The sequence below is a fragment of the Sturnus vulgaris genome, chromosome 4 (assembly GCF_052056855.1).
Source record: "Sturnus vulgaris isolate bStuVul1 chromosome 4, bStuVul1.hap1, whole genome shotgun sequence".
In the NCBI taxonomy this organism is placed as follows: Eukaryota; Metazoa; Chordata; class Aves; order Passeriformes; family Sturnidae; genus Sturnus; species Sturnus vulgaris.
In genome coordinates this window covers 74,298,429-74,324,561 of record NC_142246.1, presented here as the reverse complement: position 1 = coordinate 74,324,561, position 26,133 = coordinate 74,298,429, and the positions used below count along the sequence as shown (strand labels likewise).

The following is a 26,133-nucleotide window of genomic DNA, read 5'->3' as shown; positions in this document are numbered from 1 at the left end:
TTTTTTCCCCTTTAGCCTCGGCCGTGACAGCAGGAGCAGCTCCTCTCTGCGACCCACAGGGTGGGCCCAGGGACACCCGTCCCACTGTTTCCCGGAAAACGGAGTTCAGCCCATCCCACAAACATTTCCATCGCACCTGGGAACGCGGCAGGAGCTTTGTTCCGTGAAACGTGGTCCCAGAGAGCCCCGAGTGCGGGACAAACCCGTCCCACGCAGCAGTTGGGTCCGGAGGATCAGCGCTGAAATGCTCAAATCCCGCCGCGGATCCGCCCGGCCCACGTGACCTGTGCGCAGCCCTCTCTGCCCTCCGGCCCCTCACCACAGCCGCCGTTCGCTCGTTCCGGGCGTCGCTGCGCCGGCCAGAGGATCGCGGCCGCACCAGGCTCAGGACAGCTCGCTCCTGGAGCAGCTGGCCCTGGCACAGCAGGAATGGGGCGGCCGCACCGACAGCGAGCGCCGCGTTCTGCCCCGCGGGTCGCGCTCGGGCGGACACGGCCGTGGGCAAGGCCCGGAACCGCAGGCGCCGGTACCGCCCCGGCCCGGGCCCCGCCCCTGCTGCACCGCCCGCGGCTGCGCCATGCCAGCTCTTCCGGTCCTGGCCATTGCGGGCCCGCGGGGTCCAGCGAGGCTTCACCGTGCCCCAAGGTCAGGGGGTGCCGTGCCCCCAGGGCGAGTTCCTCTCTAGGACGGGGATGTGCACCTGCACGGGGCTGCAGAGCTGCTTCACAGAGCCCTACAGCGCCGGGCGGGTGGAGGCGAAGCTCCTGTGGCTCTGCAGCCCGGCTGCCAGCCCTTTGCAGAGGCGGCGGCTCGCTCCGTCCTCACCATGTCCCCAAAACATGCCGCTGTTCCATGGAGCTGATGGTCCGGGCCATCCTCACCTCGCCTTGGATCTGTGGGGTGCTCAGCCGAACGCAGCGAGCAGCGCCGAACCGAGCCGAGCTCTGCCGAACCGAGCCGAGCTCTGCCGAACGCAGCCTCTGCTCTCGTGACTATTCAGGAGTGCTTTTAGATCAAATTATTTTCCCTGTTTACCTCCCTGCCGCTGTTTCCCTCCCTCTTGCCTTCCCTGTGCTTTCTCAGCCCGCTCCCAAAACTGCTTTGGATCCTCTTTACCCTCCTGTAAATCCAATTTTCCTTGCTTCCCTCGTGTCCCTCTATTTACTCTATTCCTTAACTTACATTTAACAAACCATCTCTGAGTCCTAAGCTTTGTTATTTTTTTTCCCCCAAATCTTGGCTTAAAATTATAAAATAGAAATAATTCTCTCTTATTAATAAATAATGTTAATCTCTGCAGCTGCCTGAACAGCACATCCCAAAAGGATTATACCGACTCTTCCTACCAGAACTGCATTTCAGTATTTTTCTGGCCAACACCAAAGCTAAGGCCACCTCAGCCGAACAGCAAAACCCAGTGTGCATTCACAGTGATAAATGTGTCTGTGCTCTGCACGCAGTGTCCTGTACGCCTTGCCAAGGCCAGAGGACAGGACCTGCAGCTGCCACCCCACTGAACGTGTCACAAGCACATCACTCACCCTCCTGAGCGATTGCTCACAGGGGTTTTCCTTTTTCCAGGGTCCAAAACTTGTCAAAAGGAGTGAGAAAATGCTATTGGCATAAGGAGCTGCACAACTGATGGGAAGGTCCTGTTAAAAAAGAAGGGCAATATGATACTTGCTTTCACATTTCTATATTAGTTTCTGCATTGATCATAAGCATTTAAATATAGTATTATATACACCTTTAATTAGCTGTTTGTTAGTATAACGTAATATACCAGTTTAAGTATGTGCTGCATATCTTATAGAAATAGTAGTGTGGTGAATATACAATATCACAACCCTTAAATAAACACTGGGTGTTAAATACCTCTATGGAACCAAAACAAATGGTGTAAGGCAATCTTGTTACCCTTTTCTGCTGACTGAATTCTCCCAGTGATAAGATAACCGTGACACAAACCAGAGCACCAGAGGCCAATTAGAAAATACCAGGTCAAATTTAAATCCTTATCAGAGGATGTAAAACATCAGGATGGAGACACAAGGAGGAATGAAATATATTCACTCGACACACAGGATGTCAGGCAGAGTATGAAGAAACCAAGCAGAATTCCCAGAGCATCGAACACTTTGCAAGAATGTTTGAGTAATGTCTGGACTTTATGAATATGCATGTACCTCAGCAATGTAACAGTGTAAAGGGAGGGGGACTACTGCTGTGTTCTCTGGCTGTTTGCCAGGAGCACCCCAATGCTGGACTTCTGTCTCTTTATTTTATTCTTCATTAAACTTTAAAAAAAAAAATTCTGTAGCTGTATTCTGTTTTTCACAGTCCTCGCTGGACAAGGGATACAAATGGCACAGGAAGCATTTAAACCAACCCAAGGGGCAAAAAGCCACATTGAGTTCAGAGGGAGGCTGAATCCCTGCAAGGAAATCCACTGAAACAATAAACAAAGCGATGGAAATTGAGAGTTTGGTTGTGGCCACCATCTTCTGGTATGCAATGTTATTTTATTATCCCAAATAGTCATAGACCAAAACCAAGAAAGATTTTAAGTCCTAAGCTTATGAAGTCTAAGCGCAAATAAGACCAAATTATAGAAAATCTGCCTGTAGCCACTTGTAAATTACTTTTCAATCACTGAATAATTATTTTTGTAATGCTGGCCTTGAACTATAGTGTGTGAACTCACCAATATGGGCTGCTCTGGCTTGTTGTAACCTTGCCTTTAAGCAGAGAAAGATTATCTTGGGTACCCGAAATTAGGTGAGAAAGAAAAAAATAAAAGTAAAATGTCAGATAAAGGACAAGACAGTGACTGCTGAAGCACCTGGTCAGCAGGGAAACATAGAAATTCAGGTAAGATGTGAACTGCAATCACTATATTTGTGATTAATGGCTTCAGGTGCACACTGGAGTGACCCCATTTCCTCTGTCACCTGTGCGTCCTTGCTGCGTTTCCTTGAGTGTCCCGTAATACTTTGGAATATATTCTTCTTCCCCTGCTCTTGTCTGCATTTGTCAGAAAGGGTTCATTTAGACAGCACAGCACTCACAGAGAACCAACTGCACAGGAGTCTCAGCAGGGTTTCACTCACCCTAAAATCCTGGCCAAGGGCATCGGGTCTGTGTCCTATCCCAGAGCTGCCTTCCAGCAGTTTGCAGTCCCAATTCAGCAAGACAAGAGAAATGGGAAGGATTCAAGTCTTGAACATCAGACGGTGGCAAAACCGGCTGCTTTCAGGAAGAGTGGACGTAGACAGGGGATTGGAGAACCTGCTTGGAAACACCTCTTTTCCACATGGGCTGTGCAAGCAGTTATTCAATATTTCTGTACTTCCACTTGGAGGCACACCCCGCTGTTTCAAGGAATGTTCATCTGCAGCTGGAAGGCAACTGTCATTTAATCCCTACCTCTTAACTGTGCATTATTTTTATTTCTGCCCTCTATACTCACTCGTCCCTAACCACTTTCCGAGGCAGGATTATAAACTGTACTTGGAAATAACGCACTTGGTCCAACCTGAGGAGCTTCAATCAGCACCTTGACTTTTACTTTCTGAATTCACATCCCAATAACATGATTTCAGGCAGTCTAGAGTTTTACAATTTGATTTACTCCATACAATTTCCAGGCAACATGTTCTGCTCCTTCCTTTCCTCTCTCACAACTATTTGTTACCTGCATAAGACAAAGGCAGCTAAGGTAAGTCACGGATTCCAGGTAAAAACAACCAACTACGGGAGGAGGACAATGAACTGTGCACAGATTTATTTTATTTACATCTCTGTAATCTGAGCTCTAACATTCAACACGACACAGCCAGAACAGAGCTGGCAGTTGGCTGCTGTGCCCTGGTGGGGCTGGGCTGGACCCAAACTGCATCCCTGGGGAGGCCATGAGCCCACCCCTGAGTGGCTGTAACATGCAGCCTCTCACTGAGCACTTGCCAATTCCCTGTCAAACAGAAAGCACAGGAAGGAACACAATCGTTTATTCCAACTGCAAAACCACTGAGATGCCTTTCAGGACCCAACAGTGTTTAGTCAGTTCTTACTTTGCAGTTCACGAGGTATTTCAGCTATAAATTCCCTGTCATTGCTAAGAGCTGAGCAGCTCCTAAGTAAGAGGGGTTCCAGTTATGTTTTCCTTTTCCTAACAGTAGCTCAAAGCTTAAGCAGTTTCAGCATCCACCACCCTGAAGCCAGTGGATTGCAGGCATCTTGCATGGATATTTTATAACTTAAATGAAAATTCTACCTGCAGTCTGAAATACATAAATATCTTCTGCCACTTGGCTCTACTGAAAAGCTTTCTGCTAATATAATACAATATTTGTCTAACAGAGGGATAACCACATTCTTAATTTGCATATTTTCTATCAGCACATTGGTTATTGCAATATTTTTCAACGCCAGCCTCTTGGCACCGGGTCATACATCAGCAGGATTTCAAGCCTCGGGCTTTTCAGGGCATTTTTTGCCTAAGTTCCAAGTCAGATGCAGCGTGTATTGTTCTGGTGATGCAGTGCATCTCCTCGGGTGATTCCAGCCCGTGCCCCAGCACTGCAGGAGCAGGGGCAGTTGAAGCTGTTCCTTCCCTGCTTTGTCCTCTGGGAGGCTGAAGCACTGCTCATTCCCAGCGCACAGGAGGCAGCAGCAAGGACTGTCCTTCAGCAGCCCAGGAGTTCCCGAGGGGCCATTCCCGGCTGGATCCAAGGGCCCATCCCATCATACTGTAGTCTCTGTTTTTTTAACACTTCGACTGCGAAGGTGTTGCCGTATCAGGTTCTTCTCTCTTAGGTACCTGAGAGGGAGAATGCATGGAAATTACCTCTGCAAACTTTCAACCCAAATTGCAACCAGCTGGTCAAGTGGCAATGAAAACTTTCCCAAGGCAGGCAAGTTTAGTATCTTCTAAACATTTCCTGGACACTTTGATCCAACATGATTATCAGCCCATCATCCAGTAACAGATCTGTGGCTGCTGCAGCCTCTCGGTGCTCTTGGACTCAGAGGCTCACAAATACAGGAGCCCCTCTGGCTTGTACCTGTGGGGCATTCTGAGCTACTGCCAGGGGGATCTATCCTGTCATTCACCTCAAGTTCTAAAGGGACATCTGGCACTGATGTGGCTCAAATGCTACAGAACAGAAATAGTACCATGTGTGTATTGCATTTATCCTTTCCAAGGGAATACACAGCAGCAAGTACAAACTGAGCCAATGAAAGGCTCAGAAAGCAAACAGCAAACAAAACAAAGAGAAGTTACTTCAGAAGTTTTCTGAAGGTCCCACTCTGTGTGTAATCAGTATTAATCCTGGAATCTTTAAGAGCAATAGGATAGGGAAAGGACTGTAAACCCTCCCAATCCCTTCAGCCTTCCCATCACTGTGTTCTACCTGCACTCTGCTACATCTCTATGTTCTTCTCATGAGCCAGGCCACAGCTGTACAGATTACCCTGCACTCTGTGCCACCTCATTTAGTGTCTGTTTACCTTGACTTTGTCTGTTGAATCTCCTGCTTCTCCTCTTCATTTATTCTGTGCAGAATCGACTCCAAAAAGGGAAGATGAAATGAAATGTACTGAGCAACCTAACAAAGAGAAGACAAGAAAGGCACTACCAACTGTGGTCATGGAGAAAAATTCCATGAACTCTAAGAAGTGAGGATATACATACATCACTGCTGATCTCTTCCACGTCCCCATCCATGAGAAAGAACTTGGCAATCCTCTCAGAGGGCCCCTGCAGCAGTCTGTGCAGCAAGGGAATATCTCCACTCCTCAACTGCTTCTTTTCTGGAATTTATAAGAAATGTCACAGGACACGGAACATGAGCTCTGTCTACCACCTGCAGTCCTGAGCCTTTTTTCCTGACACAGATCCCATACTTACTCAAGTGCAATTACCAGATACCTTAAGGTCCCTAATATTGTGTCATTTAAAGTACCTTCTCCTCAGTTCCCTCCTAGTCTCTGAGGTGTTCCCATTAATAAAGATCAAATCTCCCTTTTCCTGAGAAAGTAAGAGTAAACTGCTATGGAAGTAAACTTTTTCCACTGAACAATGAGTACTTGGAACTCAGCACATGCAATCCAAAACTGTCAGCTGAAAGGACCCACAGTACTATTATTCAGCTTTTCCTCTCCAGAGGAGATATCTCTGAAGGGTCCCTGAAAAGGCAAAATGCCACACCACACACACAGTGCACAAACAAAACAGAGGCCTGGGATGAGTCCTGTTACTCCGAGGGACACATTCCATATACACAGATACACACACACACACAGAATGATTAGAGATTAAGTGGTCAGACAGCAGTGGCTGGCTTACCTCCAGATGCATGGATAACATAAAGTGCAAATTCATGGGGGCTGTTTTCTATCTGTGAAAAAAAAAAAAAAATCCATTAGAATCACAGATCTTCCCAGCACTTCCCTCTCAGCACATTTTCCCCGTGTCTCAGCTCAGAGTTTTGGATCAAAGTCTGACACAGGGATCCTGTCTGTAGAAAAGTTAAAAGATGCTGGATCTGGATAAGACAGAAAGCTGTACTGCCATGTTCACTGTCCCTGTGCCAGCCCTAACCCTTGTGCTGCCATGCTGCCCAAATCAGTAACACACTGTAACCCTCAGATCTTTCCTGCCTGATTTCCTTGCAGCATCCTTAACTACTTCATAGAGCTCATTTCTCCCATCATCTAGGTCTGCTGTTTGTGTTGCTGTGCCTGACAGCCACATGCAGAGAACAGCAGAGCTCTGGAACACTTTGTTTGCAATTTATTCCCTACAACTTTACACTCTGCTCTGTAATTCCCTTCCTTTTTACTCCTAGAAGTTAAGTTTTCCTTCCAAGACACTCCCAAGTCTTACTAGTCACATGAAGTAATTCTGCAATAGCGAAGTTTCGAGACAATTTAAATGGGAAGTTCAAGACCATTGAAATATAAATTAAACATTAAGCAGCCATGCAAAATCAAGGTATTTGAGAAACATGCAGCAGTAAGGGCAAAACTACTTCTGACCACGTACAATGTTGTCGGTGGGAGATGGTCCCACGGGAGGGCAGCACCGCCACGGGCGAGGCGCAGCCCCTGCCTGCCCCCGGAGCGCCGGCAGCGCAGAGCAGGGGCCCGGCAGGTCTCCGACCGCAGCACACGCCCTTCTGGCCTCTGAGAGCCATGAAACATTGGTAAAATAAACCCAACCCGTGCACTTGAAATTGCCCACGTAGGGTTTTCTTTACACTCTGCTCCATGCATTATCGCCGCCCAGTTATTCCCCATCTTTCCCGCAGTGCTGGAGCGCGCATCGGAATGAACGTTTCCAGAGCACGGCCACGCTTCCTCCTGCCAGCAGACCTACCTTAAACTTACGAAGCAACTGTTCTATCACTTGTCTGGTTCTCATCTGGCTGTTGATTCTTATTTTGGTTTCCGATCCAAAAGCCGGAGTGAAAATTGATGTCTGGGAAGAACAGTCGTGGTGTGAGCTAAGGCAAAACTCACTGGACAGGGTTCCCTGTCCCTCCGGCGACAGAGCCAAGCCTAAAATGTCCTACCTCGTGGTTGTAGAAGTGGCCATTGATTGAGAACCTGTGAGTTGCTACTTGTGTCCTGGCTATGGTGGGGAGCTTGGTCCTCTTGCGCACGGCCGCGGCACCGCTGCTGGTCCGGGGCAGGGTGGCACAGTCGAGCTCCTGCTCCCTCCTGGATTTCAGCGTGAGACTTTCATAGCATGGATAGCCTGCACAGAGTAAAAGCACACGTCGTGTGCAGCTGCTCACACAGCTCCCTGCCAGCACCCCCAGAGGATGGAGGCTCTCGGTGAAGGGGTTTATTTACTATTTATTATTTTTTTTTAGGAGAGAAGGTAGAGCAGGAAAGGAACAAGGCATAGGCATATGATGAAGAAGAACAGGCTGACTGCAGTGGTTGCAGTTTGCTGTTGTGCTCCCTGGGCAATGATTTCTGGGATAAAAGCTCATTCCCACTGGCTGTTCACCAAGTCACCTGCACAGCACTGTTGGCCCTAATGAGCCCTAGGTGGGTGTTTCCCCAGCTTGCAGTACATGCTACACAGAGCAGAGAGATTTCCCTTTGCTGGCAGGGAAGGCCTGATGCTTGAAATTCCTTTTGCACTGTCACAGAACACAGAATTTTTGGTTAGCATGAGAGCACTGACTTTGCTCAACGTCTGGCTGTTCCTCAGTAGACTTCAGTGTATCCCCGCTAATGTGATGGAGGTCATCAAACTCTCCCCAGCGAGTCATTCCCCTGAAAGACCAAACATGTAGTTATCATTGACTGCTCCTCATGAACCCAGCAATTTCAGTTTATCCTGTGGCCAGGGTTCATGTAATACATTTCTATCCTTGCTCAACTTACAGACTTCAGCACAGTAATTTTAGTTTAAGTCATAATGAAATCAGATATTAAAATACGGTATGATCAGGGATCCCAAATGTAACACATCCAATTTAGAACCTGTTGAACATCAACCAGGACATAACATAAATGTAACTTGCAGTAATTCCTGATCTGTTTTACAGCAACAAACCCTGGATTAATCACACTCAGACTACCAGGCAGGCACACAAAACACATATATTGTTGTTTAATAGTTACAGAACACTGGTCTGTTACACAGGTTAGATTACACACAGCTCCCTGTGCTGTCCAAACCAGCTGTGTATGAGAGCAGGAAGTTCCATCCAGCCTGTCAGAAAAACTATATTCATGTCAACACTTCCATAAATCACTGCCTAAACTCTTCAGCATAAGGTCTTCAGCCAGTTACTGCTCTGACTGAGAATAAACCAATTTGTAGTGCAATACTAAAAATTAATTTAATGTGTATATATACCTTTATAAATATATATATATATATTCCAAACAATATTCAGCTACCCCCAATTTACATGCCAAACAAGATCTTGGTTGGATTCCACACATTTACCAAGTTCATTTAAGATCAGACAGCCAAGCTGCTCTGCATACCTTAAAGCATGTCAGGGCAGCCCCACGTTTTTGGGATCATGAGTTAATGTTTACTTTGGGATATAGATTTCCACCAGTCAGAAGCTTTTTAAGAACTGCCTTGCAGGCCACGCACACCCCACACCTGGTCAAGGTAAACCGAGAGCCAGATTTGCCTAAAACTCAGGTTCTTTCCTAGTTACTCCTGTCAAAATTCATCCCTGAATTTCAACAGCCAGAGATGGGAAGAAGACTGCCAAGGTGGCAGATTTAAATCCCCAGTTCCAACATGTCCCACATGCAATCCAAGACAATAAGCAGTTAGAAAAATAAACTCTGCAATACACAATTTATCAGGGAGTCATGCAGGGTGAACATTGGCTCTGCCCCTGTACTACAAGACTCTGATTCAGCTCATCGAATTCACAACCAAGGCTGGAAAAAGAATGTTCAAAACAAAGCAAAAGTACACTGAGTACCTATATCAGCTGAGCACAACACACTGGGATATGAAATGTCATTGGCAGCAGCTGGAACAGCTTGTCTGTGGGCATTTTAGGCGTTTTTACACTAAATTTTGCACAGACAAAGCCAGTATTCATTCTTTGACTTGAACTTCACCTGTGCAGCGATGGTTCCAGACCTCACACACCTGGGAATGTAAGCTGGCACAGACAATCCCTCAGCACTCGCCTGCCAGATTTTGGCTTCATGCTCTACTGTGTGCACCAACACGAGAGCTTTCAAGGGCTATCAGTGTCAGGTGCACATGCAAACACGTGGGGTTGGTTTAGGTATTTTCCCATATTTTTCTATATATCAATTTCCCACTCATTGTATAGGAATAGTCAGTTCCCATGAAAAAGAGCAGCCTCCTCCAGCTCCTCAGCCTGAGGGCCAAACACAGATGCTACAAACACAAACCTTTCTGCTCAGCAGAGGCTGTTGAAAGGCTCTGCTGTCCAGCAAGCACCACGGCCTTTGGGCAGCCTGGGATATCCAGTGCAGCCACAACATGAGGTAACTTGCAATGCTGGCCTCCTGATGGAAGTTCATATTTTACCTTTTACTAGGGAAAAAATCCACATTCTCTGTTGACTTCAGGGTCACAAAAGAAGGTATCTGCTTCTCATCCTGAATTTTTAATCGGATCGGATGTCGCACTCCCCAGAATATTGAGAGGATTCCTTCAATGAATGGTGTGCTTCCTTCTCGCTGGAGAAAAACAGTGAAACAGTTAGTGGTGCATAATAACAGAGTAAAAATAATCAACTCATAATAACCTATCTCCCCTCAAACTAAGAGGAATACAATGAAATCGCTGAGGCTGGCACAGCCCTGGAACAGATTACTTGGAGAACATGTAACCTCAGTTTGAGCAATTTCCAAAACAGCCAAAGCTGCAGGCTGACCTGATCCGTTTAGGAAATCAGTTCTGGTTTATTCTATTAGATGGAACATGTCATGCAATAAAAACACCACAGCAAGTGCTGGAGTCCAGTGCTATGAGGAGAAGAGAGCACTAATTTGTGATGTCTAGATTAGTGGAGTTTCTCATCCCTACATCCTTACCTGACTATATGTCAGTTGCAGATTCTCTTGATCTGAATAGTAAGAGTTGTAATTCTTCAGAAGAGAACTGAGCTGCTCTCTAGAAAAAAGATTACAATGAAAAAATATTTTTAACATCTGTGTAAAATGCAGGTGGTATGTGGCAGGGTAACACTCCGTAACTGTGCTACCCACTGCATCCTTGTAGAGGCTTGTAAATGATCCATACCTCATTTTCTGAGAGTAAAGTTTTGTCAAGTTACTGGGTTGTTCATAAGTTGCTTCTTTAAAGACCCAGAGGAAATTAATTAGTCAGTCCCACATGACCTTAATAACAGTGCCCCAGGAGAGCTCTCGTACTTTGCACCTCTGTAGCAGTCATGAGGAAGAAGCAAACAGAACAACATCGTCATGCACCAATGTTGCAGTTACTTTAACTAGGTTTTCCCTGCATGATGGCTTCCATTCAGCTTTAATACTGCTTCGGATACTTTTCTAATCTCCAAGCACCTTACAGGATGCCTAACATTTCTATTTCCCTCTGCTTGAAACAAAACAGCTTTGCACCACGTCTTTGCTGAGAGGAGAAAGGAAGGAGATGAGGAGAACCTCTGCCAACAAGCAAGGAGCCATGGAGACAAAAAGCCAGCTGCAGCTCAGGCTATGGAGGGCTGAACAACGACAGAATTAATTGAAATGCATTTCAAGGCCATCGAGAATGAAACACTCTTCCCCACACCGTTTAAAGATGAATCAGACACTAATTCAAGCAAGCAATTCCCACCAGCAGAGGTGGTTAACCATGGGGAACAACGGCATGGAAGAAGTGTACAAATTCTTCCTTTTGGACTAACACTTACAATGGTTTCGTGTCCTGCCTCGCAGGGATGTGTGAGGACACCAAGTCTGTTTCCAAATAGTGCCTGTTAATTCCACGTTTGTGTGAGCTGTTGGAACAGCAGGCTCACAGATGGAACACACAGCACCTGCAAACTCTGCACCACACGTTCCTCAGAGAGCTGCTGAAGATGCTCAGCTACCATCAGAAACACTATTACAACCCCTCCACCGATTTTAAATAAAGAAGCACCCCAGAGGAACTGACAGCCCAACTTGGGGACAAGCCCCAGGAACGTGGCCTTCCCCTGGGCCCAGCTGCCCACACACCAGAGAGAAACCAGGGACAGCCAGCAGGGCAGGCAGCATGTCCAGGCTGGGCTTGGGGCAGAGAGCCCTGCAAAGCATCAACATGGAAAGCTTTCCCTGGCACACCTATCCTTCCCCTCTCCACTTCATAAACAGGACAGTGTCCTGTTGCTTTAGAGAGCTTTTTCCCAGGGTCAGAAGGGGAAAGACTGGGTTTTTACCTAGCAGGTAACATTAGGATAAGGGCTGCACCACTAAACTCAAGGTTCATTGCATTCCCTGCTAATTCTGTGGATGTAAATTATTTACTTTACCTTACTGCAATTCCACACACAAAAATATTTTTAACTAGCTTTATCAACTGGATTCTAAACAAGGAGTTTCAAAATTTACTTCAACCGACTTAGGTCTTAAATCCTCAGCATACTGGTGGCAAAGCCCCTTCTTGGCATTGGTTTAAAATAGCTCATTACAGGTTCTTTGTGTCTCCTGAGCTGTGAGGGACTGCATTCAGGTGATGCCACCAAAAAGGAACGGAAATAGATTTGGGTATGAATCAGGTACAAGCCCAGTTCTGATCACGCTGGCTACAGGTAAGCAAGATTAAGCACGTCTTGGCCTCGTACACGGCCAAGATCCAGATGCAATTGAGGATTAACAGGCAAGTAGGAGATAGGCAGCTCTGCCTGACAGATGTTGTGACAGACCTGCTGATCCTTCTCAAGAGGTGCTTCAAGCTCAAGTCTCTTTGTACTTCATTTGGCAATCATTTTATTGACAGCTGTTACTTCACAAGTTTTTTCCAAGTAGGAAGTGAGGAAGGTGAGCTCCCTGAAGATGTACCAGAAATACAGAAGGACTTGGGTCAGACTCTGAGGCCCACCTATTACTCTTAGTCCATGTTGACTGCAAAGGCAAATAAAATCACAGCCTAACAGCAGTAAGTGGTCTGCTAAGGGTCATCTCAGAAGCAGATTCTGCTTCTCAGAGCAAGCTCTCAAGATTTTTGCACAGCTTCTTGCCTCGTCTAGAAAAACTTGCCATTACCTTCCTCAGAAGTTTGCATTAAGTAAATCTTCCAGGTTTCAGCCTTGCAATAGTGCAACCAACAGTGACAAACCACACAAGCAATTAGAAAAGCCCTGAGGGAGAGATTAACAGCAGCTCACTCTGGCTTGTTTGTCCTTGCGAAGTAGAAACATAACAGAAAAAAACACACTTTCCTTCTCTTTGCCCCAGAAGGGAATATGTGCACCAGTCTAGTTCCAGGAGTAGTCTTACTGTAACACATCTTCCTACTGCCCTAACCTAGAGACAGATGCCATCTCTGCTGAGTTTGGCATCTGGAAAATCAGCAGCTGTTGTGTTGCGAGCAGCTTTGTGACAACAGCCAAACAAAGCCATTAACAGAAGCCAAAGCCAAGTAACTGGCAGAACAACTCGCCCCAAAAACATAACGTGCACTGCAGATTCACCACTTTCTTCAGCAGCAAAAGCAGGATACAAAGGAGCTGCAAGATCGGGTGCCCCGGGGATAAACCACAACAGAGTCCAGGCTGCTCTCTGGAAACACTAACCCAGGACAGCTCACCTGTGCCCTCCCCTGCCCAAGCCCTACACGCGGTCTGTGAATATTTATGGCAGTTATGCTGGAGACGCAGCAGTTCCGCCAGCCAAATCATCCCACAAGCTTTGGTCAGCTTTTTGATCCAGCCATTGTGCAATCCCCAAACAGCAAGCTTGCCCCATCAGCAAGATTCACAGGATAGAACTGGAAGAGAAGCAGTGCAACAGCAGATTCAAGGTACAGATGAGGGATAACAGTCTGGAAATTGCATTGGAAGCAAGCCTGAGTGTATATGGAATGTCAGTGGTTCTTGAAACACTTATTTCCTTTTATGCAAAGCAAAGAAAGTTTAAACCATCGCTGTCAAGCAGAAAGGTCTCACCTGGGATGCACACTTCATCACATGAACAGGCAAGTATATAGGGGAATAAAGCCCCAGAGACACCGGTTTGCCTGGCACATTTCCAAACGCTTTGCATGCCAAGTTCACACACATTAATTACCTCTGACACAAAAGCACTGCATCCCAAATTAGCAGCAGTATAAAGGGAACAACTCTTGAAGAGAAAGGGAGTGATGCATCTGATGCCTGTGTGCTCTGGGCAAAGCCCTGACACCCTTCCTTGAAAAGGGAGAAAACAGCATTGCTCAGGCCACATAGCAAATTATCAGGATTCAGGAACAAATCTCTACTGCAGCACGATAAATTGCATTGCAGACCCCATCCCTGGCTGAGTCTACAGTTAGTTTCTATCCCATGGGAAGACCAAGTGGGAGGGAAATGGAGACCCTTCTTCCAGCTCCTGTGCTCTTGTCAACTGGGGAGAAACAACCCCATAACAAAGAGGACGGAGCTAAATGCCAAGTGGCTCAGAGTTCGGGCCAGCAGTAGGAAAAATTCCTCCCAAGGAGACTGAACAATGGAAAAGCATCCCACAAATGACAGTTAGACTGCAATTCCAAGCTTTTCTTACAAGAAGGTGAAAGAGAGACTTCCTCTGACCACAGCAGTGAGCTAGCAGCCCAAAAGTCTTTCTGTACAGATACCCTGCAATCCAGGGCTGCCAAATCCCAAGCTGCAGACAAGCAGAGCTCAGCTCTGGAACTTCTGGTCAATTCCAACAGATTTCCAAGACAGGAGGGTCGTCTTCCCCAACTTGCAATTTTATTTCAGAATCCTCTAGAAGGGCTGTTCTCCTTAAAGAACAAAACCCACAGATTCCAAAGGTTTAACGCTCTGTTCTTGTAAAGGCCGACTCTGTTCTGTAGACAGGTAAAACTAAGTGGTAGGGATTGCTACAGGCTCAGCTCTCTATAGGATCCCTTATCAAGGAATAAATGTGGAATAACTTGAGAGAAAGAAGTCATAAAATATTCAGAGTTTTAATAATTTACCTGGTTACGAACTTGTCTTCATTGATGAAAACAGAAGGCAGATGCTGTGCCTTCATACTCACTTTCTTCATTTACTCAGAAGAGGTGAATCTAAGAAAAAGGTCAAATAAAGCAAATACATTCACTACTGCTACTACAAAAGATGGAATAGTAATCAAGCACAAAGCTTATTTGGCCAAGTGAAACAGGACACTCAAGCTGAGGGCTCACTGCACTATATTTTGACTACTTCATACTTGGCCTTAATACCCAAGTATTTCCCACTCCTCACAAAGAAAGCCATAAGCCATTCCCATCAAGTATATAATAGTACCTTAAATCCCAAGTACTACATCTACCAGGAATTTCTCAAGCAGTTTTAGGACTACTTTGACTCCAGGATTATGCTCGAGTTGTTAGCAGTCTGAGACAGCAGCCCGTGTACTGGTCAGGATCCGTGTGTCCACTATGGATAGAGCATTACCCAGGGTCACCAAAACACCTGGAAAACATCCAGATTCCTAAAACCAGGCATGGGAAGGAGTCATGATGATCAGCACAGTCCTGCAGCACACCAAGAAATCAAGTGGAATAGCAAAGACAGAACAAGACAGTAATTTCAGGGAGGTAGCAATACCATTTACAGATTTCCACATGGGGATTTGAGCATCTTATGCAGGCAACGAGCCAGACCCATGAGACTTCAACAATGCATTCCTCAATAAGCTTAATTATGGAGTCTAGGCTCTTTCCTTCACCCTCAGGTACTACAATAAAAGGAAGACTGAGGAGTTAACTGAACAAGTGGCATCACACATGGGAGGGGGAAAAGCCCTCAAAGAATCCCATGGAAAGCAGTAACACCTCCAAAGACTGCACTGGAAGCTGATGATTCCACTTCCATTTCTCTTATTTGGGCATAATGACAAAGGAGTTTGGCTCACAGCACTCAGTGTCCGTTGTGCCTTATGCCAGGGGATTGAATTGAATCTGATTTCAGACTGCACTGGACAGGGCCTGGTTAAAGATATCTGCAAAGTAGTTGATTGTCTCTAGTCTTAGTGACAAGCAGCCTTCCAAAAACTGATTCAGGGAACATTCAACCTTGAACAAATCATGGCTGGGCAAAGAGTAAACACCTCAATTCTGCGTACTGCACTACTGAGCTGCTTTTTTTCCATAATCATAGATAAATATCTTCTAAAAAACAACGTATGTGGACAAATGAGAAATTCTGAATAAAAACACCATGATCTTCACCCTAGAAAAAACACAGGAAGTTGTTTCATAATCCCTAAAACCAGAGTGCACTACCAAAACGAGCTTTACCTGAGCAGCTGATGTCTCTGGCAGTGCTCTGTCAGTAGCTCACCGAAAGGAGCAGCACTCCCTTTGTCCTTTGAGTGACATCCATCAAGACAAAAACATACCTGAGAGCTAAACAAGCCCAGGGACTTCTGTACACACCCGAGTTTGTGTGTGCGAGAAGACACTGCTGTATACCACTGCTTGGGTTTTCCCTTTGAAATTACTTCAGTAACCACCGGACACACCTTGAAATCTGATTTCATGTGATTTACTTAAGACCTCTAAGTGAAGCAGCTGCCTGTGTCAGTGTAATTTCAAGCCACTTTTACAAGATGCAGGAGGGTTTATATGCTTTGGCACCTGAATAACTGAACATACACTTCAGCTTCCTCCCACCTGTCAGGAAACAACATGTTAAGAGCCGAGTCACCTCTATTAACTGTAGAGCAGCAACACTGGCAAGCTCCAGCACCGCTTCACTGCTTGTGGTTGCACTCTTTTCTACAGTATTTGGCCTTAAAATGATTCATCTGAAAGAAAAAGCTGATCTCTGCACATGGAGAGAAGTGACCTTTACACACACAAAAAAGGGATGAGCACTGTGTCTTGCTATGCAGTGGATGGCTCCTAGTAAATTATTTCCTTAAACACCTTGAACAGATTTTCATCAGCCGGGTGCCATTAAAATCCTGAAAATAAACCTAACTGGGAGGATGGGTGGTGATGGGGATAATTCTTCACCAATGCCTTTCTCTTTCTCTTTCTCTCCCTCACAGCCCTACTGTCCAGGACAAAGCCTTCTCTCCTATGGCTGGCAGAGAAGCACAACGCTCACTGTTTTCCTCAGCTATGTGACCTGCTGTGCTTATCAGCCTCGTACCGAACACTTCCACACCACCAGCTCACTCCAGAGATGAGCCTCTTCTCCCTGGACCCCTCTCATGGGCACATTCTGGCTGCACACCTCTCACAGCACTTATTTTTAGCCAAGCCCTGAACCTGGGGGTTGCCAGCACGCAGTGACTTCCCAGTGCCAGTACCTGACACAACAGATGTCAGGATATTTGCACTGGCGCTCCCTAAATCCACAAAGCTGTTAGACTTTCCATCACCTCCTGCTATCTTGCTGCTTTCCATGTCACTTCCCTGTAGTCCTTTTGAGGAAGCAAACAGAAGTGAAATTCCTTTTCCATTGCTCCCTTTGATTTGAACTAAACCATGCTAATTTTCCTGCCACTCTAACCACGTCTGCCTGTGTCATTCATTCGAAGGCAACTCCTGACTTACTTTGTATCACACAGGTGTCTTTACCATCATGTTAAAGTAGATTAGAAGGGCAGAATTTCCTCAGATAAGTTACACCTGGAAAGTGGGATCCTGGCTCGACTAAACTGCTGGCCTGAGACTTAACCAAGTAGAAATCTAATGCTTGAAGGAAGACTGACTGAAGCCTGAAATACGTAGTGAAGGAAAGAAAGGAAAGCCAAGGGAAAGTCAGGAGGAAATTAAAACTGGGCCAGCTGCAAACTGAGCATCTCTAGAGGAGGACTGCAACTATTGGAGGAGCCCAGGAAAAGCAAAGGGAAGACAGACCAGTGCACATTCCAAAGCTGCAAGAGCACTGACACATCAGGGCACAAGACAAATCTCACAACGGTACTGAGCTGTACTTATCTGTAAGATTCATTTCTGACCTGAAATGTGGCGCTTTTTTCCCAAAGAAAAAGTCCAAGCGTCGGTGCAGAGGCAGACAAGAGGACCTGCTCCCTTTTATTCAGTACAGTGATATTTAAGTCATTTACTTAAGGGGACAGACCAGGGACAGTAGAGTGCAGGAATGACAAAGCAAAAGTTCAGAGCAAATGGCTACACAGACTTTTAGACAAGGATAAAAAAAGGCAGCTGCAGAGGAGGACTGGAAGGAGAGGGACACCCGGGATCCAGAACTGAGCCAAGCAGGAGCAGCAAGGCAGCACCTCAATTTGTGTAACAGCCTCCATGTGCTTTCTGGTGCATCCATATATTAAGCCAGGGTCTGCAGAGTGCAGTGTGCTACACAGAGCCTTTGCCAGTGCTAGAAAACCTAAAACTCCAAATCTCAGTCAAGATCCCTAGGTGTTTTGACCCAGTGCTTCCTAAAGCTCTTCCAAACCCTCAGGAAGTCGGGATAGGGTGAACCTCTTCTATTTCTTTTATGGAAACCACAAGGCTCAGCTGTCTGTTAATTCAGCTATCAACTACACACATGGAATAATTTGTACAGCTCAAAGCTTTGCACCATAGGCACAACACCATATCCAGCTGCATCTTCTAAACTCGCAAGTGTCTGATATTTAGCAAATTTTTCAATGATGATTGGTTTCTATAAAGATGAATTTAAGATTTGTTCAGATAGATAAACTCAGTATCAGCAGAATAATAGCTCTAGATAATAGAGAACAATAATAATAGAGAACAATCCTATTTAATAAGAGTACAAATAAGTACGATATTACAAATATTGTATATTACAAAGACTACTATAAGTAATTCTATATATCAAATATTACAATAAGTAATAGAGAACAAACTCTAGTTATGGAACTTCATATTTCCTTTTTAAATTCTTTTTGTTTACGTTAAATGTCCCTACCACCGAAGAAAAAGGTGATAATTAAAACCAAGTACTTACTCTGAACAACTGTGTTTTCCCCACTTAAAAAAAGGGCTTTGTTTTTTTCTCGGGCTTTTCGAGTTCTTCACACCTTATTTTAATAATTAGCTGTTCAGTACAGAGCATTAGGAGCACTCCTTTGAGTACAAATCACAGCATAAGCCCTCTGCTCGGGCAGGCTCGGAATGGGATTTGACAAAAACAGCAGTAAGCCGGTTTATGAGAATACGGCCCCTTAACTTGGCCAGGCACAACGCAGGAGTCGCACACGCTCCCTCCCCGCAGGCACTGCTAGAGAGGGGCTCGCACACTTCACTTTCCAACGCGATGCTCCCCCGTTTGAGCAGGAGAAGTTACTTTCTGCTGGCAGCCGGCCGGCACAGGCCGTTTCCAGCCGCCGAAAAGAGCGCACAAGGTCACGCACGTCCCTTCCAAAGCACGGGCGCACGGAGCGAAGGGCAGCGCTCCCTGTTAGGCGCCCGCCGCAGCCTCTGCGCGCTGCCACACGCCGTGAGCAACTTGCGCCCAGCATTTCCGAGCGGGCGTTTGTCCTGCCCTCCCAAATGACCCCCGAGGAGTGCGGCTGGAGTTCCGGCTGGCTGCGGACCTGGTCTCCCCCGACAGCGCAGCTCACGGAGCGAGCAGAGCAGCTCCAGCCGCGCTCCGCGCTTACCTGGCCGTGCGATCCGAGCGGGAGCAGCACGGGAGGAGTCTCACGTACCTTCCCCCGAGCCCTGCAAGAGGCATGGCAGCATGGCCCTGGAGGACAGCTACCTCTGCCGCTGCAGGGGACCCTCCGAGCTGGGAATTACTATTTTGCTTAACAAACTGGGAATGCTGGAAGCCCAGGACACTCCCCGCACCTCGGTGCACGTCGGGAATATTTACCTACCACTTTCCTCTCTCCAAGCGCTGACAGAAGCCCGCCCTTAGCCACAGGTTCCACCTCCAGGAGGCTCCGGTTAACACTTTAATCACTAACTTTCCAAGGGGAGGCAACCTGCCGGCTCCTTGGAATCATCTGGTGAAACATCCTGAGCCCAAAGCACTTGTTAGGCTTTAACCTCGTCTATTTTCTAATCCACTGGATAAAGTGTGCTTTCCCCCAGATACCCTCAGATACCCATCTTCAGTGTTTGGGGGAATAACTGGTACAGTCCATCAGGTCATGCCCCGTGTAGATATACCGATTTAGAACATGATGACAAATCGTGACAGCACAGGTTGAGCCCTTAACCCCACACTGCTATTTTTGCCGAACTGTATAAATAACTTACGAATATTACTGGGCAAGAGCTGCATCTGTAAGAAGGCAAGCATTGCCTCCTACTTTAATTGCTCAGCAATAAATTGCATAAGCAGATGCTTAAGCCAGAAAAATGAATTGAACCAAGACACACCTTCCCAGTTCCTACTGTTTGCCCATCTGTTTCCAGCAAACAATTCATTCACCAGATCAATCCCGAAACAAGAAGTTATTGGGCTGCAGAGAAGAGCATGAAAAACACAAACCTGATTTTGCCTTCACACTCGTTTTACTGCTCCGATTTATATCAAGTAACTTTTGCTTTATATGATGTGATGTTAGGGAGAGGCAGAACAGACTCAAATACTCAAATATTTCATTCCTGATCACGTCCTATCCTGTGGTATACTTCTCTCCAGAGACGGACACACTGCCCAGCACACACCACAGTAAGCCTGGTACTTGGGATTAAAGTTTATGTTTCAGTTTCTGGCTTTGCACCTTGAAAATATTGACACAAGGATTTAACTGGTATTTACAACATTGAGAATCACTCAAAACGGGAGGGAAACAACATGCAAGCTTTTTTTTACTCTGTTCACAACAGCATAGAAGCTCTGTGCTGGGGCTTGGAGCTTCATGCCAAGCTCAGTCTCTGGAGCTGCTCCATCTCAACTGGGACAAGTTAGCACAAATCCACACAGCCTCCCAATTGCTGTAAAACCAGAGGGTTGATTTTTCCTGTCCTAGCTTCAGATACTTGAGCACACTGCCTGATGCTCTGGGATCAGAGAGCTGGAGCAGAGAGCAATAGCAGCCTTATCCCTTCAACTCTCTAACCCAAGATAATGTCAAATATCTGTTTTTGACAAGTCTGCCAGCCTGCTGGACACTCATACCGTGAAACTGTTGGGCACCAGAGGTACCCGAGAGTTTTTATGACTGAAGACCATAGTAGTGGCTTAGAACAGCAAATGTGATGTTACCCACCCTCTGCCAAGGACAAATCAGGCTTCATTCTGATACCGAACTTTTCAACTTAAAAAGCAAACAAAACCTCAAGCTTCTAGGGATAGCTGGGGGTTTTTTTGTTTGTTTTTTCAATTTTTTTTAAGTTTATAACCAAGTTTTGAAAATTCAATTCTTAAAGTAAAGATGTCTCAGTAAGAAATGAATATAACAAAGCAATGAAACCTCTAATTGTAATAAAAAACTACAGTTCCCATTTGCAGTAAAACCAGGTGTGTTGGTCCTTACCTTGGCCTGGGCAATGTGGCTCTGGTTTGTTTCTAGTTTTCTCTCTCACCCTTGAACTCTTCCTACCAACCGACAAGTTTTGACCTCATCTGAGTCACACAAAATTGCCTGGTGAGTACTTGGGAAGGACTGGTCAGTGCAGGCTGGGAACAGGTATGGGGAGGGGAAAAAGGTCTTCAGGGCCACTGAACAGGAACTGCTTTACTGTCAACTCCAAGGAACACAAGGCTTTGATCCCTTTCATAGAAATTAAATAATCAATGCACAGAAACAATTATTTTTTCATCTTTCATAATCAGCATAGTTTGCATGCCCTGGAAATCTATGAGCAAGTCATAACTTGGTAATACTATTTCACCTCTTGAGTGAAAGGGTAATGATAATTTCTTTAGAACAGGCAGGGAATGTGATGATCCTGGAGTCTTTACAGACTGTATTACACTTCTGCTTCTTGAATGATTAATAATTGAGTAATTTTAAGTTAATAAGTAATTGGAAGTTGGAGTTAAGCTACTTCATAACTTGGCCTCAAATCATTAACAAACACACTGCTAAAGATAGGAGAGAACCCCTAATGGGAAAAACAGAGATTCCTGTTCTATTTTTGTTGTAGACAATCACAATAAGCAGGCTGCCATGGCAGCATCACACACACGTGCTGCACTTCATTTGAAGGACTCTGATAAACACAAGATATTCCTTTGTTTCGTGGTAAGAAGGAAAATCCCTAATCCTGTTTGCAAACACCTATTTCTAGACAACTCATCAACTTCAAACACAGAGAATGCTTTCAGGATTTTCTGAGCTAGCTACTCTGATGAAAAAAGAGACCCTCATCTGAAAAGACCTGTATTTAAATTTAAAAACAAGCGATCAATTCTTTCATTCTCCTTACAAATGCTACTTGAGGGGTGGCATGATCATAGGAACAAATCAAGAAATTAAAACCTGAATTTAGGCTGAAGAGGGCCTCCCACTCCTTAGCAAGATTATTTTCTGTCATCACACCCAAGTGCCAACAGCAATACTTGTGTGCCGGGACATGTTCTGGAGGCACAATTGATAAGCAAGGAAACCAGAAACTGAGCAACAGATACCAGCTCAGATAATGAAACACACAGTGCACACAAAGGCTTGTGCACTGTCACAGCCCATAATCTCTCACACACACCATTTGATGGATTTGAGGGCCACAAGTTTTTAAAGAATAGAAAAGAAGCAGAGCTGGAGTTGGCAGCAGCACACGTACTAAAGGCTACGGTTTTCAATGTCACACCAAGAATTGGAATTCACCAAACACTGACCTTTGCCTCCATGGAAAGCAGCATGCAAGTCTCACTGTTATTATCCCCATGAGCCACTTCTGGATGGGCAGGTCTAACCTAAGTATCTGGAACACCTTTAGTCATGCCTCGTGGCTGTCATTGCTTATCCACACCCATGAAGTCATCCATTTAATATTACAGAACTGCGTAGAGTCACACAGGGATTTTTACTGCCTGGAGCTACAGAATATCACAGAGGGCAGAATCAGAGAGGAACTGCCCTGTCCCAAAGAGCTACAGTAATATAGCTTGTCACTCCCATTAGAGCTCAGCCAGGAGTCAAATCACCACCTTATCACACCCAGCCACCTTGCACAGCACTTAGAAACTGTGGTTTGGCCACACTCAAGGTTTTCAGATGTGCATTTTTCTTAAGTCCATAAAATATAATTGCTCTCCTTTAATTTTTTTTTTTTCTCTAAGTCATGCTGTATATCTGGATTTTTCTGTTTCAAAATACAAAACCCTTCGTCTCCCTTACTTTTAACAGCCAATCCCCATACAACAAATGTGCACCAATGCCTTACAGGATCCTTTTATGTTCAGTCACTCCTCTGAAATGACCAGTTGAGGCCATGTAACTCTAGCCCCTGGCTCCCTTTTCCCGTTTACAATAACTTATATATTTTCTTAAGGCAGGTGAGTCATCACGTGGACTGTCTTCTATTTTCTATTTCTTTAAAAAATGGCTGTCCACAACTCGCCTCAGTTGAACAGTCATTTCCTAGAGTTCTGGGGAAGATTCAGGTTTTAATCCTGAACTGAAATTGTTACCACCATTCCTAAAAAGGCAGACTCACCTGCTACAGCTGGGACATCCTTACAAAATAACCTGTCGTTTTTTCTGATGCTTCCATTTAGGTTATGTATAAATATGCGTTTTCAATTTGAAAAGTGTTACACATCGAAGTTCTCCTGTACAGACAAGAGCACAGTTTGTCCCTTCAGCCAAACACACTGAAGTAAGTGTCAGTGATCCACACATTTGTAATAACTGGTGAAATAAAAGAGGGATAAACAGCTCTCTCTTGTTTTAGCTCTGACTGTGCAGCAGGGGATCAGAGGGTGGTGGGCACTGGGGAATGCTGGCAGTGGCAGTGTGCCTGAGCAGCCCACACTCCTGTGCTCGCAGCCCCTGTGCACTGCAGGCATTCCTCACATCGTGTGCCCCAGCTCTGCAGGGCACATAGCTCTGCATTGTGTGCAGCTGAGCACAAATCCCTCCACTGATACCTCAGAGTGCTGCAAAGCTGTGAAACCAGCCACAGCTGAGACCTATAAAATGTTCCTGTAGTGAATATTGGCAAGCAACAGCCCTGAAGCGTTAGAAAAATTGTTCAAGGAGAGAGCTATGTAATATCTGTGCATTAGAGATCTATATGGACAGTAAAGCAGATGATCTAGAAGCATCCATTGCACTTATTTATTAATTTAGTCTTGAAAACATGAGCCCAGAGGGCACTGGGAAGGAGAAAGTGCAAAGCAGAACAGATCAGGCTGACTCGCTGAGCTTCTGCCCTGAGTGTGTTGAAGGGACCATTGTGAGTCCTCTCTAAAAAAGTTCATGCTCTGACACAGACACTCCTCACCTCCTCACCTGAGTCTTCCCACTGGAAATCACCCTGCAGACACTGCAATTGCCTGCTCTGTGTTGCTCCTGACCTTCCATAATGCTGCTTTTCCCTTTTTCCAATATTAAATAACCCCTTGGAGCATTCTGCTGTCGAGCACATTTTACTGAGGATAAATTCATTTATATACTTACTGCATCACAGTCATATCCTTCTCCCAAGTGTCTGATTGTATGGATCACATTTTTCTTCTCATCCAGATATTCAAGGCCCAAATTCTTAGTGTCCTAGAGCTTATGGTGGAATTTATATGTCCCCTCCAGGGCAGAGGCGGTGGCATTTCAGTAGCATTGGAGGAAACAATAGAGTCTCTAATTGGAAGGACCAAACCCTCTTTCGTGCTTGGCTCACACATTTACCAAACTATGCTAGGCTTTATGGGAATTAAGGGGGCTACACTTCGATTTGGCTGCTGAGGACATCTGAATGTCTTTCTGGTGTAGAAGTGCTTTGGAAAAATGAATCCAGATGAGGGGCAGATGGAAAATGGTGGAATATCAGTCCACTATCTGATTTGGATACGAGCTCTGCCTGTGCCTGTGTAGGGCAACATTATCAAGTCAATAGCTGTTTTGGAGGTGCTGAAATTCTGGAAAGATTCTTTCCTGTGCAGTTGTTTGGAGGGTGTGTCTTCTAATTAGGAATTTGATCCGTCTGAAACTGTCATTCTCAGCCCCGTGGGCAAAACCTTGATTCTAGCCAGTACACATGTCCTTACAAGTGAAAAATCTGAACACACGGGGAATGCAGATTCAGCCTCTGAGATTATGTTGTCCTGGCTTTTAAAAAGCACACGGGAAACCACAGGATGCCGGGTGACAGAGCCCATCTCCAACAAGAGGATGGTCAATCAGCTAAAAAACTGCAGAGTGTCTTCAGGATTGTTACCTGGAAGTTGTGCTGGCCTGGTCTGTGCAGAGAGCACAGGTTCCAACAGGTGCAGGAATAGATGCAGTTTCAGGCATGAATGCGTAAGTTATTGCGGAAACATGAACTGCATCGAGCACTCAGGGGTAGCTCCCGGGTGAGAGAAAAACCTTCTCGTACGTAAGTACGTGCAGAGCTCGGGTGGGGTGAACTCGGCGTGCATGACCAGGGCCAGCCGGGCAGGCACATTTCGGATCTGCTGCTGGGCTCTCTGTACCCGGCGGGGCTGCGGGAGCAAACGCGGACACGAGGGGGTGCTGCTCACCCGCCTAATGCGCTGCTGCTCCGGGATAACCATCGGTATTCCCGGGAGGAGCGTGTTCCGAGCCTGGATAGCGCGGACACGAGGGGGTGCTGCTCACCCGCCTAATGCTCTGCTGCTCCGGTATAACCATCGGTATTCCCGGGAGGAGCGTGTTCCGAGCCTGGATAGAGCGGACACGAGGGGGTGCTGCTCACCCGCCTAATGCTCCTCTGCTCCGGGATAACCACCGGTATTCCCGGGAGAAGCGAAACTTGGAGTTCATCTTCAGGGATATTGGTATATCTTCCTGCACAGGGAATAAGTGCAGGAAAAGGGCGTGAAAGATTCCGCTTTGGTTATGAATTCTACAGTGGTTCACTGTCAAGGAAGATAACTGGTCTTGGACAATACAATACTACAGGCTGCTGCTTGGTTGAAGTCGTTAAAGAAACACTTGCAGAGAGAAATCTCAGTATTCCTAGAACAGCCAAATACTATTAAAGGAAAAATCTGCACCAAAAGATGCTGAGTCCTGGACACAACAAAAATGGTCATGGCAAGTGTAATCTGTTCTCTCCCAAGGGCAAGATGCTGCTTCTGCCCTTGTCGTGAACAGGAAAATATCCTTTCTTTTATCTCGCAGATTTGTGAGTTCCTAGACAGGAAACAGTGCCCTCTCCCATCAAACACTGCAATCACATAAACAGGGATCCTATTAACTGGATCTAAAACGTTTGAGATACTGGTACTGGGAGGCATACCAGCCTGCAGGAAGAGTAGATACAGCTTTTTATCCCAGCTGCTGCTCTCCCTGTCTGTTGGACACTGCTTGCATTGGCTGCTGCATGGCACCTCATTACAAATTGTAAACTTCTGACCGGTTATGGCCCAACAGGATAACCTGGCAATT

The 26,133-nt window shown here is 45.9% G+C and overlaps 1 protein-coding gene across 17 annotated transcripts in view; it reads right to left on the bottom strand.

Annotated features, from left to right (window-relative positions):
- RASSF6 (Ras association domain family member 6) overlaps nucleotides 1–26,133 on the bottom strand; it is a 71,540-nt gene that overhangs the window by 6,482 nt on the left and 38,925 nt on the right. For 16 of the 17 annotated variants that reach the window (XM_088164363.1, XM_088164368.1, XM_088164372.1 and 13 more), the window contains 10 exons: nucleotides 14,654–14,743; nucleotides 10,567–10,645; nucleotides 10,058–10,209; nucleotides 8,201–8,292; nucleotides 7,578–7,762; nucleotides 7,382–7,483; nucleotides 6,350–6,401; nucleotides 5,696–5,814; nucleotides 5,512–5,609; nucleotides 137–4,819 (listed from right to left, as the gene is read on the bottom strand). In XM_088164363.1, coding sequence (XP_088020489.1) covers nucleotides 4,744–4,819; nucleotides 5,512–5,609; nucleotides 5,696–5,814; nucleotides 6,350–6,401; nucleotides 7,382–7,483; nucleotides 7,578–7,762; nucleotides 8,201–8,292; nucleotides 10,058–10,209; nucleotides 10,567–10,645; nucleotides 14,654–14,724 — 1,026 coding nt within the window. In that variant the 5' untranslated portion in view covers nucleotides 14,725–14,743 and the 3' untranslated portion in view covers nucleotides 137–4,743. Of the gene's footprint in view, nucleotides 1–136; nucleotides 4,820–5,511; nucleotides 5,610–5,695; nucleotides 5,815–6,349; nucleotides 6,402–7,381; nucleotides 7,484–7,577; nucleotides 7,763–8,200; nucleotides 8,293–10,057; nucleotides 10,210–10,566; nucleotides 10,646–14,653; nucleotides 14,744–19,266; nucleotides 19,394–26,133 lie in introns of those variants that run through there. The other variant, XM_088164362.1, reaches the window with a different exon arrangement.